This window comes from Meleagris gallopavo, chromosome 23 (genome assembly GCF_000146605.3).
Source record: "Meleagris gallopavo isolate NT-WF06-2002-E0010 breed Aviagen turkey brand Nicholas breeding stock chromosome 23, Turkey_5.1, whole genome shotgun sequence".
NCBI lineage: Eukaryota > Metazoa > Chordata > Aves > Galliformes > Phasianidae > Meleagris > Meleagris gallopavo.
In genome coordinates this window covers 3,472,740-3,489,564 of record NC_015033.2, presented here as the reverse complement: position 1 = coordinate 3,489,564, position 16,825 = coordinate 3,472,740, and the positions used below count along the sequence as shown (strand labels likewise).

At 38.6% G+C, this 16,825-nt stretch overlaps 1 protein-coding gene across 1 annotated transcript; it reads left to right on the top strand.

The window, feature by feature from the left end:
- The first annotated feature begins 36 nt into the window (after positions 1-36).
- Positions 37-16,809, top strand: LOC104914153 (protein kinase C zeta type-like). The gene is made up of 5 exons (XM_010722824.3): positions 37-146; positions 1,517-1,606; positions 1,987-2,037; positions 15,329-15,414; positions 15,929-16,809. The coding sequence occupies exons 2-5, from the start codon at positions 1,543-1,545 to the stop codon at positions 15,989-15,991; spliced, it is 264 nt and encodes an 87-aa protein (XP_010721126.1). The 5' UTR covers positions 37-146; positions 1,517-1,542; the 3' UTR covers positions 15,992-16,809.
- Positions 16,810-16,825: the final 16 nt, after the last annotated feature.

The window sequence follows — 16,825 nt, the reverse complement described above, 5'->3', positions numbered from 1 at the left end:
AAAATTGTGAGAAATTTATCTTTTCTTTACCCTTCCTGTAGGCTCTGAAATCTTATCGTGATGTGAGATGGTTTTCAGTATTTCTTCTTGCTGCAAAATGTGGCATTTCTCTACAGCCTTAAGTTAGATAGAGCCTTCTAGTTGCTGTGAGTAGGAGTGGGATGGAAGTGCTTGGCATTGTGTGCCCTTGCTACCTGTTTGCTTTTTTAATAACTCAGATATCTGCTTATGACTCTCGGGTGTGATGCAGCTGCAGCTTTTATGGGTGGATCTCTTGGCTAGTAGGTTGTAAACAGCTACCTTGTGATTACACAATTGCACTGGCACTCAGCTTCATTTTAGGACTGACAAAAAAGATACAGACAGCTATACTGATTTCAGTTTGTTGTTTCGTTGCTGTGTGCAGCAGTCTAATAAAAACTAACTTGATAAGCGCCCACAGAATGTTGCATGTGTGTAGCTTTTTGAACTGCATGATAGCTAATGTAAGGGAGATGCAGATAGCACAGAAGATTGAGTTTTGTTGGGGGTGGGTTTTTGCTGGTGTTACTGATGCAGGTGAGTTGTGTAATACTTAATCTGTGGGTTGGTTTTTTTCGTGGAGGGTGCAGCTGGGGGCTGTGAGTACAAATAATTTTCTTTACAGGAGAAAAATCTTCTTGCTCGTTCTTGTCACTAAATTGTCACAAACTTTGCTTTTGATTAATTACTGTCATCCACAGTTGCTTTTCTTCTTGTAAAGCTTAGTTTGATGCTTTAATGTCCATTAAATGTATTCCTGTATGATGGTGTGAATACTTGTGCTTCCACATATTTTCCTTACGGAAGGTGTAGACAAGATACAGTGCTTGAGCTGAGGCTTCAGTGTTCTGTAATGCTTGTTTCTCCATTTAGTTTACTTTTTTTTGTTTTGTTGAGTTAATTATTAGGCTGTTCTGGTATGCAGTTGAGGCTAACGTGTTGTTGTTGCCTTTCTGAGCGGATTTAAAAGCTTGTTCTGCACTAATGAAGTGTGTGGGTGCAGAAAACACTCATCGAAAAGGCCAGAAGTATGTATCCATAACTTTCACCTGTATCTATTTTTTTTTTTACAATTCAGTCACAGATTGCTTCTCTAAGTCTAACAAAAGAGACTTAAATCTGTGTGCACCTTTATAACGTAAGCTGTGTTGTTCTACCTCAGCTTTGTACTCTGCAGTAACATGACAGGCCAGATAACAAAAGGTAAATTTAAAATTTTCAGGGCACTACAAAGTGATCTTTTTTTTTTTTCTCTGCCACATGTTAAGATGTTCAAACATGTACTCACTTGTGTTGGGCCAGCATAGTGTGTTTCTGTCTACTTAGTTTGGATGAAAATAGAAGGAGAAGAAACTGTTCTTATATTCTGTATGTGATCAAAATGGCTGATTAATTTCAAATTACTGACAGAAAAGCAGTCCATGGGCTGGTACTAACTGAAATAACCTACTCTGTATTTCAGTCATAAATTTGCATGTCTTGTTTTTCTCCTCAGGTGACCCATGTACCATCTCATCTCAAATGGAATTGGAAGAAGCCTTCCGTTTGTACTGTCAAAACAGAGAGGAAGGGCTGATCATTCATGGCAAGTATTAAACAGTTTGAGACCTTGTATTTATTTGTTGGCAAACATAACAGCTTCAGAAATGTGAGATTAGAACAACTTTTGCCTGTCAAATAGCATTCTTCTGTATGTTCCTGGGATACCCTGTGCTTTGGTGCTGTAAGGCTGAAGTGTTCTGTTGGCTGTGGAGTTCAAAGCTGGCACAGTGGAGTGGGCTTGGAGTTCTGAAGCCCAGATCTGTAGATGTGGGCAGTGCTGGCAGTAGTTGTGATTGTGCTTTATGAAGGAATGCTATTTAAAGGCTTTCAGAAAGTTGTGGTTTTGAGTAAATGTTTTCAAGAGTCAGATGAATAGTACTGCTGAGGATCTTTTCACTTAAAGACTTAATTTTTTTTTTCTAGTTTTCCCAAGTATTCCAGAGAAACCCGGCATGCCTTGCCCAGGAGAAGACAGTGAGTACCAGAATGCTGTCAAATTCGAGCTTGTATTTTGTCAACTGTACAAAAAAGAAATATTTTGAAAGCTTTTTGAAAGCTGCTTTTATGTTCTTGTATTTGTTCAATTTAATATGTTCAATATGTTAGCATATCACTAGAGGAATTTTATAGTAGTATCTTAATGTTTCAAAGGATTAATACTGGTTTCCAGTAGCTGGGAGGAAAAGAGGCCGGGATTTAATGTGGTCCTTGCTGTTGCATTTCTTTTGTTACTTAACTTTCAGGAAAACAAATCAATGTACTTAAGAGTGAAATGCAGTATTTTTTATTATTTTTATTTTTTGCAAAAGGTTTAGTTATTAAATTCCTTTGGAAGGTGGATAAACGTTCAGAGGAAGGAGGTGTATTTCATGTGGTTTACTTGTATTTCAGTAACTTAATCTGCACAGGGATGAAATGATTAAGAAGCTATGTAGTCACTTTTCATTCTGGAGGGAATTCATCGGTTGATCAGTGAATATATCTGTAAATGCTGAGGGAAGGAATGTGCAAAATCGGTGACAGAGTTAACAGGTGATGGTTACTTTGAGTGAAAGCCTTCTGAAGGGTGGAGGACTTTTGCAGTTCTGTATTTGGAAGATAAAAGAGGAGGTAAATAATGCATCCTGGGACAAGCAGTGCACATAGCTGACCAGGATCTGCACTGACAGACCAAGTAAAAATGTGTAGTGCTCTGCTCAGTGGGTGTGAATAATATTTTCAGTTAGAGAATTAATACTAATATACTAGTAATAGTTCTGTTGAGAGCTCTTACTGAAATTTAGATGGAGTAGGGTGGAATAAATGCAGAAATATTACATAGTATGAACTTGTACATTTAAACTGCAGTGATCTAAAGGTTGCGTGTAAAATACAGACAAATTGCATAGATGATTTTTATAGATGTCTAATCTGGTAGAAAAAAGTAAATGTGCATTACAATATCTGCTGTACTTGTTAAGCTAATTAGAGAAAATAACTGTTTTCTATGCTGAAGAGGAATGTTTAAAAAATATTTTTTTTGTGAGATGCTTCAATCTTACAGAAGGAAAAGAAAGATATCAGTGGTCTTTAGGTTACCAGGCAAGCGTTTGTTGCTGTTTAATACACTATTTTCATCTACCTGGAGTTTTTGTGCATTGTTTAATGCTCTTCCTTAACTGTTAGCTCAGTGGTTTTCTATTAGTTGTGCTCAAGTTTTGACTAAAAGAATGGGTAGCCAGTTTCTGTTATATCACATTCTGCTGAATGTACAGGTGAACATGACTTAATTTCTGTACTTGCTGCCCATGAGTTACATTTTAAGTGAGGACTGTGCAGTTCTATTTTACTACATGTTAAAAATGCGTAGGCTTAACCATGCTGGCACTTTCCAATTTAGATTAACAGGTTGGAAATATGGGAAAATATTTTCAGGTTTATCTTCATGATCGTTCTGGAAGGAGTGATCTTAATTCTGTAGGTTTAAATGTTCTCTCAGCATGCTTACAAGAAAGGAACACTGCTTTATTCTGGGACCTGGAAGTGTTACAGCTTGAACTCTGAGCTGGAAAAGTGTCAGATGTGCATAGGAGGACAAACCTTGAATCTCTTCTTTGATCTCCATGGCTAAGAATGGAAGGGAAAAACAATCTGCTATCAAAAAAGAGTAAGCTAACAGGAGAGATCTCTGTACAAATCATGCAGCATAATGAAGTTTGTTGTGATTTAATGTTCTCATTAGAGATGTGGATATTTAGAAGAAAAGTGTTTCTGATACTGATTTGTAGATGTTTTTAATTATTACAAGCCACCAGATGAGCTAGAGAAACATCAATTAGCATGACCTGCATGTTCCATCTGTAGGGTTTTCAGGTCATGTTGAACTGTTGGCTGTTCTCTAGGATGTACTTGATAAGTGATTTGTGGTCTGGTTTCATTAAGGGATGAATTCGGAGCCTGTTGCTTCTTTGCATCCATGGGACCTACATGGAAATCTGTTATTGTGGCCTGGCTGTAAATATTTTCAAACTGTTTTTACAGCAGAGCTGTTAAGCTGTACTGGTGCTAATTTAGAGTATGCTAATGCACTCAGCATTACTGCTTATTACTTACACATGTACAGCAAAGATCTGCTTTGCTCTTGGGCTGTATGGAAATGCTACTGGTTCAGATGATATTGTTTGTTTAAAGGCCATGCAAGGGAAGTTGATTATCTCAGTAGTACTTTAACTTCTCATGCTCCAGAAGTACACATAAGCAAAATACCTGATTAAAAAATATGACTTTGTGCTCAGCTGTTTGCTCTGTGCTTAATGGGAACTGGGAAGTTAACGTGGTTGAAATAGTGTCCTTTGCTTAGAAATGGACAGCGTGTTTCAAACTGCTGTTTTATTGGTTTTATCATATAGTTACACTTGTCAGAAATCCCTTTCCAGAGCATCCTGCTTATACTATAGAAGGAGCTTCTAAGTTTGTCTCAAGGTACTTCCAGGGGTAACTAAACAATTAATTGGTCACTGTCCAGAATGACTTCTACTTAAACTAGCAGTCAGTGAGTACATATTTGTGTGTTACTTTGTGTGTTGTGTGAACTGCAGATAGTTTGGAATACAACTTTTAAGGAGAATTATTAAACTGCTAAATCATTTTGTTTGTAATATATTGTTCAAACCTGTTTGCATTAGGTGATGGGGTAACTGCACCTGGTTGTGTTGGCACCATCTGAATTGTCTCTGATATTGGGTGGAATTGCAGTCGTCTTTCCAGTTGCTTCAGAACAATCCTTTGGAGTAAGAGTGCAGAAATGTCTACTGAGTATTTTGTGTCTGTGTTGAAATCTAGTAATAAAATTGCTGGCTGTCCAGAAACTTTGTGAAACTGATGTGGCTTTGAGATTGTGCCAGCCTGTAATGCCTGAAATAAACACATGTAATCCATTAATAAAATAAGGAATGCAAATACCGCTGAAATTTCGGTCACGTGGTGTGGGAGAAGTTCTTTCTGTGCTTGAAGCTCCTTTTTTTATTGTTGTGATGCTGTCTGCAACGTGGAATAACTGCAGATTCTTTAGAGTCACATTTGTACAGTCTATTTCTTTTGCTCCTGAATTATTCCCCCCTCCTTGACTTAGCTCCTCCTATGGATGTACAGCTGCTGCTGTAGAAACAGCACCTTCTACCTTCAGTGAGGCAGGGCATCCCTGGCTGGGAATGGCAGTGCTGCTGGCGGGTGGTGGCAGAGCTTCTGCAGTGCCTGCAGCCCTCAGCAGGCGCTGGATGCGGCTCACAGGCGTTCCTGGCAGCTGCTGAGCCTCAGTCCTTGGTTGGTCCTGGTGTTCCCTGATAAAAATGGGGGACTTCTCCACCAGTCTGCTATATTTAAAAATACTTGTATAAGTGAGCTATCATTTTGGCATCAGTGTTAAACAGGGCTGTTTCTGAAATGTTTATTTCTTGTCTGTGCTCGTAAGTGAGGGCCGTCCTGATGCACGCGCGTTTCTGATTGGCAGTTTTGCTAATTATTGTAGTCTCAGCTTATTTATACCGACAGACCTTGATCTGATTTATTCCTCTTGGTGCTGCAGCACGTTGTAGAACAAAGCACGTTTAGCTGAACGATTCCTATCGATTTGTCAGACTTCCCTAACAGCATTGCTGGTTTTATCAGAGAAATACTTGTTTTTGTGACATCAGCTCCTTGACATCCATGCCATGTTTTAGTCTGTGCCTCAGCTGCTAGCTACAGCCTCCCAAGGGAGCCAGTACCACCCGTGCCTGGATACATGAGGCAGAGATGTGAAAGGGAGAGACGAGGGGAACCAGTCTTCCATTAAATATTTGCTCTTAATGTCCGAGCTGATCCTGCCTATTGTCCTTGGTGTCTAATGGTATTCAAACAGCGGCATCAGTGGAATAAAGGGAAAATGTTTCATTTCATACCTACTGCATTGTAGAGCATAAAGAATTACATGCTGAAGAAGCTAAAGAATAAAACCCAGTGAGTAATGCATGCCTTTTATATAGATTTTACGTGTCATTGTGATTGCTGTTATGAATTCAGGCCATTGATGCAGTGTGTGTGTGGTGCAGCAGATAATAGAAGTCAGCGTTTCGGTTACGATGTAGTTGCTTTGCCTACCAGCCTCCTTTGCAGCCATAGATTGTGAGAAATGCAGAGATTTCTGCTGCCTCCTGTGCGTAGGGATGTGGTGGAGAGACCTCAGAAACGCTGGTAAAATCGCGGTGAAAAGACTCTATCTCAGGGGACGTATTTTAGGAGGAAAAGGACAGAAGAGTGAGTGATGCTGCTGCTGCTGCTGAGGGAGATTAATGAAAGAAATGTATCCAAAAAACCCTGACGGTATGTGATCAGGGCCTGTTTGTTTTAAGATTGCTGATTTAAAGATGAATGTTTTTAGAAGCATTGTGTTTTGTAGTCGTTTTGTTGAATTGTATGTAGTGAATTGTCTCAGATGGATTGCTTAATTGTGAAATATTTATTCTGAATTAGGGCTTAGTTGGTCTCTAATGTTATGAGAATAAACTGTGCTAGCACACCTCTGTATTCTTACATCTGAGCAAATTGATGTGTTTATTTAATGTTAAAAATGCATCTAGCTTGAGTAACTGATGTGAACAAATGCTAGGATTGTTTTGCTGTTAATTTCATTAGAAGAATGCAGAGTAAAGAACCCTTATCTTTTTATGAAATAGAATAAATGTTTTGAATGTATGAGTACTTCTGGCATTGGTACGACAGTAGACTAGCATTATTATTATCTAATACTTCTATCTGATTTTTGCTGGCCTTTCCTTTTTTGTAATGCTTACATAGCTGTGAATGCCTGTGATGCTCTTTGTTTATCTGCACGGTATTTTAGCATTAGGTATTTCGACTTCATATTTTCCCATGCTACCTTTCTTAAAATTTCATCATAGGGTTGAAGAAAGGGTATTGCACTAACCTAGTTATTGTCTCGAGTTATTTTAGGTAAGGGTGTGTGGTTTTTTTTGTTTTTTTTTTTTGCATTGTATTCTGTCTCATACTACAAAACAGTCCCCCCAAAAGCTTCCTGCTAGAGTAACGTGGCCTGTAAATATTTTTCTAGTTCATAAGGCAGGTTTTTCCCCTTCATTTGTTACTGTATTGGCAGCAGGGATTAGATTATTCAGAGCACGTGAACCAATTTCATTCCCCAATGAAGAAAGGAACTATAGCGACCACAGAGAGTATTCTGAAGACATAGCTTGGATTGTGCTGGGTAATTAGTCAATTTGGGAACTGCTTCTAACCCCCTCCTGGTTTTCAGTAATTGAACTGACAGAGGAGGGTTCTGTACTATTTTTAATGTAGGGTATATAGTTGCTTAGGAATCAAAAATAGCTGTGTCATAGTTTCTCAAGAATACCTGAAATCTCTCCCCCTGTTCTCTTTCTGTGTACTGCTTGATCTTTCGTGTGGTGTCTGAAATATATACGTACAGGTCATGAGACAGGAGAAGTCACTGAACACAGAGTTCTAGCTAAATGTCTGTTTTGCTTGGAATCACATAATATTTCTGGTTCTAAAATAATTCCTGCATTTTTCTTAGTAACCCAATAGTGGAAAAAGTGCTAGGCCTCCTTTCGGATATGGAGTGAGAAATTACACAGCATGCATCAGCTCGTGGATTTTGGTGTCTTCTGACTTTAAAATATTGGATGTCTTAGGAGATCTTTCTATACCAAATAATAAACTGTAAGCTAAAATACATTAGTACAAGGCACATGTGAGCAGGTTCTTAAGGTGTTGTGACAAATACCTTACTTTTATTTTTTTTTTTTCCAACCCCTCTCTGCTTCTTATTGCTCAGATCGCAGTTCGGTCATGTAGGAAAGACGTTGCTTAGTTTTGGAAAACTTACCTGAAATGTTCTGCCCAGCTCCATGCCCTGTGTTACTGCTCGTACTTCGATCTGTATGCTTGTTCCCATGAGGTGAGCAATCTGCTTTAGATGCACAGGCATTTGGGTAACTGAATTGGCTGAAGGTAAGGCTGTAGTTGGAACTGGTAGGCACGGGTGAAACTGTTAAAGCTTTGTTAGGCTGTTCTGTTTCAGTAGCTTAAAAGAACCATTTTATGTGTAACATCTGAAATAATACGTTCAGTGTTAATAATATGTTGCTGTATTTGGGGCTGTTTGTCATAGTTTTGAAAATGAGGTGTTCTGGGCCACGAGTCCCTGCAGAGGCTGGCAGGGCAGCCAGATGGGCTCCTCAGCTTTGTCTCTGGGAATTTTGAGTTGCTGGATGGATAACCAGGTTTTTTGAGGGGAAATTGCCAGTCCTGCTTACTGGAAATGGGGAGCGCTCCAGAAGTGAAGCTGTGTATGAGTAACAGTAGTTGTTGGTTCGTCACTGAAGGCTTGCTGTCAGTTCAGGTCTGCATGGCACGTAGGTCTTCTGAAGCACCTAAGGAAAACAACCAGCTTTGGGCATGCTGCAAGGGTGGTTTTTCAGAAAAGGCGTGTGAAAATCTAATAATGCTGTCAGTGCAGGAGTTAAGTACTGAGCAGACTGTGCAGTTCAGTCCTTAAACCACAGGGGGAAGATAATGAAAAATGGATAGTGAAAAGTGAAAAATTGGGATGCTATATATTGACTAGAAAGCAGCTGGTCTGTAATTCTGATGTTGTGTTACTAGTTCTGTAAGCATTTGTCCTTTGTTAATTAGCAGGGGATATAATTGGAAAACAGAAAATATTTGAAAGCAAAGCCTTGGGTTTAATGTGGTCCTCCACTTTTATAATAACATTATAATAACTACAAAAATACCATTATATGACTACTCTGTAATTTAGGTTATCTCTTGCTTTCTTAAGTAAAGCAGGTACAGATCCCCTGTGACTGGTGCAGGATTCCTTATTCTTTAGATTCTCAGCTCTGATAAGAGAGCCATTCTTACCCATAGGGACTGTGAAGAAAGGAAGAACTCGGGCAATGATAAAATTCTTGTAGAGTGCAAAACAGGAGGTTAGGGATTGGACCTGTTCCACTAATTTCAAGGTGCTATTGATGTTATTAAAAGTAGGGCTGTGAGTGATCTCAGTGTTGCTCAAGAATTGTTAAAATAACTGTTATAATGGGGCTTTATAAAGCAGTTCTCTCAGTACACACAGAGGTAATGGGGAACACCATAGAGATCAAAAGGGGTTTTGGTGGGAAGCAGAACATAAGCTTTGCAGACCTGTTGTAATTATATTCCTTGCCTTTGTGGGATGAATGGAGAGCTTCCTTCCAAAAGCAGGAAGACAAATACCATCGTTAATTTGGGAGATTTTAACGTGCTTTCTTTGTGTTTAACACTAGCTTTCCATTAACAGAGCAGAGGAGCAGGCAGGTGCATAAGGCTATCTTGTGCTCTTCTTTCTCTGTAAGGATGAGAAGCTCTGGGATGGAAGGTTGCTTTCTAGGGTAAAGGTAATCCTCTGCATTATAAAATAATTAACCAAGCTGAAGACTGATTCAGTTAGCTGTTAGCATGTATTCATTTAATTCAGAATATGAAAGGTCCGGTGATTAGCTTCTGAAACTATTCATTTTTTTAATTTAGCTACTACTAAGTAATGATAATAAGATTAGTGATACTCTATGGTACTGCTAGCTCTGGGTTCTTATACATACATACATACATTTCCCAAGAATAACATGTTTTATCTGTGTATTGTATGTGGGGGCTTAGAGGGAATGCAGGTACAGGTTGAAGAACCTCTGGAATGAGTCTTATCTGTGGGATGATGGAACGAGCACAACTGGAAGAACTCAACTTGTGACATGATAATTTTGGCCGTTCTAATTTCAGCTTGCTTTTTTCCTAATACAAAGCAGAATTAGGTGCTCTGAAATACAGATGTGTCCAATCTATCAGACTAGCAAGAGGTAGATGTGGAGTGTTAGTCCTGCTGCAAGGCAATAATATCCTGTTGTACTGAGATCTTCTCTGTATACGATATTAGCAGATTAAATTGGAAGGAATTCAGGGAAGTGCACTTAACAGTCTGATATATTAGAGAAGATAAATAAGCCTTCATGGAGTAACGTCAAAACTGAATTTCTGCTAATACTGGGATAACGTAAATATTTGCAAGGGAAATAGAACTGTTTTTTAGAACGAATCATAAGCTGAAGTAATGGAATCATGCTGTGAAGGTAAGCAGCCTGACTCAGAGTGTGTCTTAATGCTGAGACTGTGGGACTCAAGTCATTGTTTCAAGGGCGTTGTGGAGCCAGCTTATGCAAGCCTTGTGAATTTGAAATAAATGTAAAACCACCAGCTACTCAAATTGAATTTTCTTTAACAATTCTGCAATTTTAGTGATGACAAAATCAAATAAGTGTGGATGCTTATAACTTGAATGTGAGTCAAGTAATCTGATGGGCACCAGAAGAAAATTTCTTAGTGGTTGTTTGATAAATGCCAAGTCTCACAAGTGAAAAAGAGAATTGTATTCAAGTAATGTGTGACTTCACAGTTGTTCTAGAATTTAGTATGGAAGTAAGTTGGCCACCAAACTTGCAGCAGCCTCTCTAACAGTGCTTGGGCGAATTCTACTCTCCTCTCAGATTTATCCATTTTGGCAACATTGTCAATGTATTAAACTGTTCTTACAGCAGTCTTTAACAAATTCAGCCAAACTATTGAATGTAATGCAGGTACACTGCCTGCCCAACTGAATATTACCTTCAGCAAGGCACAAGTTCTAATTGCCTGTTCTTGTGCAAGTTCTAATTACCTGTTCTTGTGCATTGCCCATATTGGATGTGGCCGTGGCAGCCGTAGTTGCACTTGACATAGTAACCATATTACAGTCTTATACACAATGTTAATGCAGGCTGGACCATTTAAAAACATCATCTTTGCTGTATCTGATTGAGATTTTTTAAGTCCTGTTTTGTTGTTGTTGCTTGCCAGAACCTTGCTGAGCATCTCCTGCTCTTGCAGGCCATGGTAGTTGCAGGGCTACAATTCCATCACAGTTTCCAAGAAATAATTCTATAAACTGTTTGCTACCAAATGTTTACATAACTCTTTGAGTATCAGTTGATGATTTTCTGTTGCTCAAGAGTTGCTAAGTCAGCTCCTTAGACACCTTCTGTTTGTTGATAGCTAAAGCAGCTATCCTGCTGGTTCTGCTAGCATGCATCATTAGCTTCCACACAAGGTGCTTCTCAGGCCTTGTCCATGATATTTTCGATTGATTGTCCATCTGTTGATCACAAGGAAAGAGAACTTCTGAGGGAAGCTTGAGTATTATTTGAGCATTTTATTTCTTGATGTTGAATTTCTTTTTGATAATGTTATTTTTAATGCCAACAGTGATTTTAATGATGAGGTGGTCCTGATTTTTTTTCCAATAACCATTCAGATGAGCTTTTAAACATTCAGACCAAGAACACACAAGGCATTAACGGGTGTGGTTGAACTAAAGAGGCACACAACAGCAGTGCAGCTTTTTCAAAATGAGAAGTTAGCTCTGTTTTTATTGCATGCCAGTGTCCTGTTAAGTCTGACTTACCAGCCACTTTAAGAGGAGGATATGAAGATGGGCAACCAAGAGATTATGCATGAGAAATCAGTATGCATGGAGGGCAGGTTTTGTGCCCAACAGTGCTGAAATGGGTGTTGGCTGAGCCCTTTGAAGTTGCTGTCTGTTGGAAAGGAGAGAAAAAGAAGAGGTTTTATTGTTTCCCAAATACTAGCTAGTTGTAAATAAAATAAATGGCACCTTGTCCGTTTCAGTAAGTGCTTGCAGTTTCTTGAATTGAGAACGCTTCATACTTAGCCTTCACATCTTCTGAAAAAGAATGTCAGTTGTACATAGCAGCTTAGTGGTAATAAAAAGAAAGGCCTATTAACACACCATACAATGCATGTCTGTTACGTGCTTTAGAAAGTGGTTTTATTGTTTCAGTGCAACTATTAGAGAAATAGTAAGTAGCAGAGATGGGAGCAGCGTACATCCAAAACATTTAAAGTTTGCTTTCACTAAATTTATTCTATCTTCATACAGAACTATCTCCCTGAGAGTCCATCTGAAATACTGGTATCCATTTCATAGTTCTAATTTCTAAGTTGGTTTTGAAAGAATGCTCACTTGTCTGCTCAGCAAAACATTAAAAGAACAAAACAAAAAGTGGGCATTCTCATAGTGTCCAGCTGGCAGGCCATGTAATTGGCCTGTAAACAACTTGCATTAATCTCCGAGAAGTGATTTGCAGTGGTAGCAAATTATCTCTGTGCTTATTATGGTAAAAGATTTCATTATAGCTTGCATAAAAGCAGATTTTGGACTCATAAAACGCATTTATAAAATCCAAATGCAGAGGAAATAAAATGTTTGTGGCTCTCCTATTGCTGTTTGTTGGTACAAGGCACACTTTTCAGACAGCTGATGAATTCTCTTATGTATTCTGGAAAGTACAAGCTTTGTCAAGCTGCTTTGGATGGGAAAAACTATATTTTGGGCCTGGGGAGAGGCTGGGCCTGTGTTTTCAATTCCTTTTATCCTCTAGTGCTGGGAAAGTGTATTGTCATCTGAAAAGTAATTGCACTTTCTTCTGTTTATCTCTGTTTTTCTACGTTATATTGTTTAAAAGTAGTGTTCAACTACCTCCCAGTTTCTGGTAAGTTCTGATGGGACCATTCTTGAATGCGGAGGCATCTGCTGTAAATGAATCAATTTAGACTGAACACTGAACAGCAGACTTCTTAAATCACTCACCAATTTATATCCACGATTTAAAACATTTTGTTTATTTCTTCTTTTTTCTTTTAACTTGAAGAGGTGGTGAAAAATAAATGTAGAGTGCTTTTGGTGAGGAAAAACAAACACAACAGCTATTAAATATATTTACAGGCATTCCTGTCAGTGATGTAGACGTAGAACTTGATGACAGAGGGAAGAACTGCTCAGCAGTGCCAGTTGTTTCACACTGTTTTCAATGTACAGGCAGCTGGGTGAAGTAGGCATTCAGCTGAATTTTTATTTCTTTTAATCTGAACTTGAAAATAAGGTCTCTATTCCAAAACTCTGATCTTGGAGGTGTATACAGTTTGGTATGGTACAGACAGGGAATGGGAGTTGACCCCACACTGAATCAGTGGCTGTTGTCTCAAAGAAGTGGGGTGGGGGAGGGGATTGTACTTCTTAAATTAAGCTGTTAAATTAAGTTAACTGTTGTTAGACTGCTGCCTCCTAAGAATATGACACGAAATCCTGACTTTGAATTTAATATTTATCATTAATTAGGGAAGTGACTTGCTCCTTTATTTACAGACTTCATCAACACGAGCTGCTCGTTAACTTACCCGTCACTTACTATTCCTCGTGTTGGTGATAAGCTGCTGCTCAGAACACAGATGTATGAGGTTGTCTCCATATGGTGCTTTGTCTAATAATGCATCCATTAGCTATCCTTGAGAAAATCTTTGATGTTTTTTCTTCTTGGTGAAAAGCCCACCTACAAATGGTGGGACAATTTTAGGTTGATGTTTGTGTGTGGTATATTTTGCAGTTGTACCAGGAAGATTACTATCTAATTACAGAGGATAAGTAGCATTTCACAAAGCAATATTGAACTTCTTTTGAATTTTGAGTAAGGGGGACTAAAGATTGTTTTTACCTTGATAGCAAAGACTGCAATTGTGCTATTGGATTTTCTGTGGTTCTAACTGTAATCTGAAGTCCAGAGGTTTGGTTGTAGAAAGCATGATTGGACCCTAATACACTTAGAATCACATACAGGGAAACTTGTTTTTATTGGTCCTAGCAATGCACCTAGATAAAAAATACAACACGTGTTGCCATTTGTAAGGTCTCATAAAAGTGTGCATCTTATTGTTACCTTCTCAATGCTTCCAAAGCTGTTTAGTTCTCTATTCCCTATGACACTGTTTTACTTGCTAATGTTTCATGTATGAAGTGGATAAAAAATATCCTGTACAAGCTGCCAACTGCTTTAAGTTGCATTATAGCTAGTATAAATAGTGTGTTTGAAAAGGCATTCTGTTAGAGCTTTGTATAGAAAAATGTTACTCGTGTGACTGAAGATGATTTTAAAGTAATGCTATCTAAGAAGTATTTTAGCTTCTCGTTTTTCTTTGGAAGCTGTATAGTGCTGTATTACCAGTGAAAGCACTGCAGGATGCATTTTCTTTAAGGAGATGTGTCCCACGTGCCTCACTGACAAAAATAGGTTTTCAACTTTGAGGTTTGCTTGTGATGTGTAAACTTACATATTTGAGCCTCTTAATAGGTGTGATTAAAACAAGTAATTCAGCAGTTAGAATCGTATTATGATAGATTTCCTTTTTGGCTGCTTGTTAGCAAGGCTGCATTGCCAGCTTTCACGTGACTGCTGAAGTTCCTCACAGCTCCCCAGTCCATCTCTTCCCCATGTGTTTCCCTGCCAGGACCCACTGGTGCTGCTGCTCTGGGCGTCCCAGTGCTGCTCACATCGCGGTTCTGCCTGTGTCACCGTGCAGCTGTGAGCGGCTCTCAGCAGGGCTGGTGCTGCACAATGGATTTTTCAACTCTTTGTACTTAATATCAAATTCTCTAACGAGCCAGGCAAGCATTGCACATATATATGTGGAAAGCGACAACAAAATGGAATTGGAGTAGGTGCTCAGTGCTGTTTTGCACGGCTTCTTGAAAAATCTGTCTTAAGCAGCTTAAATTATTTATTATTGTCATGTTTAGACTCTATTAGAAATAATTGCAGACCTGCACTCAAACTGTTTCCATAATGGAATAAATAGTTCTAGATAGCATTTACTAACCAAGATAAAACTGAGGTCAAATAATGCAGTTCTGCAGATTTGTAACATCTTTAACTCTTCAACCGCGCGGTGCTTTTAGCACCAGGCTCCTTCTCATGGGCACGTATGAGGTTGCCATGGTGGGATCCACACGGCAGTTTCCCTGGAGGAAGCTGTTCCTTTAACTGTCACCCGTCCTTCCTCCTCACCTGAGCTTGAGCAGCACACAGGCAGGAAACAAGATTAGGATCATGTGAAGAAAAAGAGAGAGAGATGTAAAAAAGGGAGAGGCAGCCTGAGAGCACCTCCTGCAGAAGCTGTCATTTAAGGCTGCCTTAAAAAAAAAACTAAATCGGCAGGGATCTTAGCTGTGCGTTGCTATTTAGAAAAGCAAGATTGTTTTCAGTCACAACTTGCTTACCGTAGTGTGTCTGCTATTGCTGTGCCACCATGCTGCTGCTTTACACCTTCTTAATTTCTTTCTTAGAATCAATCTACCGACGTGGAGCCAGAAGATGGAGGAAGCTGTACCGAGTGAATGGGCATTTGTTTCAAGCCAAACGTTTTAACAGAGTGAGTACTGTTGTATAAAATGTAGGGTTTTGGTAATGCTCTGTGGTAATTGTTTTCTCAGTCCGTGCTCTCTGTATTTGAGTGGTGGAAAAAATAAAAGGAAAAGCAAGATGCTTATTGATGTGGCTTTTCAGTCTGTGCAGCGTTATTCGGGTCAGAAAAATCGGGAGGCTCAGTCTGCGAGTCTGATTGGTGGCAATTATTTTTAAAGTCTCTAAAAGCTGTTTTTGTGAATATTTAAACTCATGGGCTCAATCAACCCATAGCGATTAAGCTGCCTGATTGCTGCGTGATCTTTTGCCTTCAGTATATATTGTTATTTTTAGGTGTAACAGCTCTTGATGTTAGCTTGAACTGTTTTGAATTGGTGGTATTACGTAATCTAATTAAGAGAAAAAAATCTGCGTTGAGCTAAAATACAAGTGCATTAAGAATCTGACTTAATCCACATGAGCTAGTGAATGTAGCTTTAAGGGTGAGGCTCCTCCTTGACTCTTATCCCATTATGTCAAAGTATTGCAGCACATACAAATGTGATGTACACTTTGGGAACTGGATACAAAACAGAGAACAGTGAGGTGAGTTAACTGTCTTTTTCAGCAGTACTCTATGAGATTTGTACTACTGCCTGGATGGTTTTTTTCCTTAATGTTTCTTATCCGAAATCTGCATTTTAAAAGCAGGAAAAGCCCCTTCAAAGTCATTATTTTATCAGTGTCTATGTGAAAAACATAGGTTGTTTATCTGAATTAGAGCAAGCATTTGTGTACTGTACTGTTCCTATGTTATTTTTGTAATTTGTAGTATGAAACATTCCATAAATTTTATTTAGATGTGCATTTGGTACAGAGTTAAAAACACTTAATTGTGGTTACATACATGCCATCTTAATAATCTACTGTTACTAATATAAATAATGAACTTTTGCAGAAATTGGGCTAATGGTGAATAAACACATGATGAATTGGAAACTGTTAGCATACTTATTTGACTTTGCTGCAACCATTCCTGTAGAAGTTAAATCTTCTTAAGGCAGAGCAGAAAGTAAATCCAACTGAAGCTAGTAATAAAGTTGATGTGAATTTCAACTCATTATTACCTGTAAATTTCAGTGTCATATTTCACAGTAATGTATGCATTTTTTTTAACTAGATACCAAATTTTAACTGAATTTTCACGATTGCAGTATGAATTTATGAATTCTTTCACTTCTCACAGTAACTGTTTAAAACTCCTTCAGTTAATTCAAGTAAATGAACACATTTGAGCATCTAAGTGATTAGACTACAATATTGGTGATTATGATCTTGAACATGATGTGGAAGCCCACTGTTATTTCTATGGTTATATGCATTTTGGGCAGGCACGAGGGATACTTGTGTTACTCTCAGAATCTGACAGTTGCTTTTTT

What these genes read in the sequence shown, in the direction of transcription:
- LOC104914153 (XM_010722824.3), top strand. Translation starts at nt 1,543, where the DNA reads ATGGAATTGGAAGAAGCCTTCCGTTTGTACTGTCAAAACAGAGAGGAA. An exon ending in GGAAGGGCTGATCATTCATG is followed by an intron (nt 1,607 to 1,986) that starts GCAAGTATTAAA and finishes TTTTTTTTCTAG; the next exon opens with TTTTCCCAAGTATTCCAGAG. An exon ending in GCCTTGCCCAGGAGAAGACA is followed by an intron (nt 2,038 to 15,328) that starts GTGAGTACCAGA and finishes TTTCTTTCTTAG; the next exon opens with AATCAATCTACCGACGTGGA.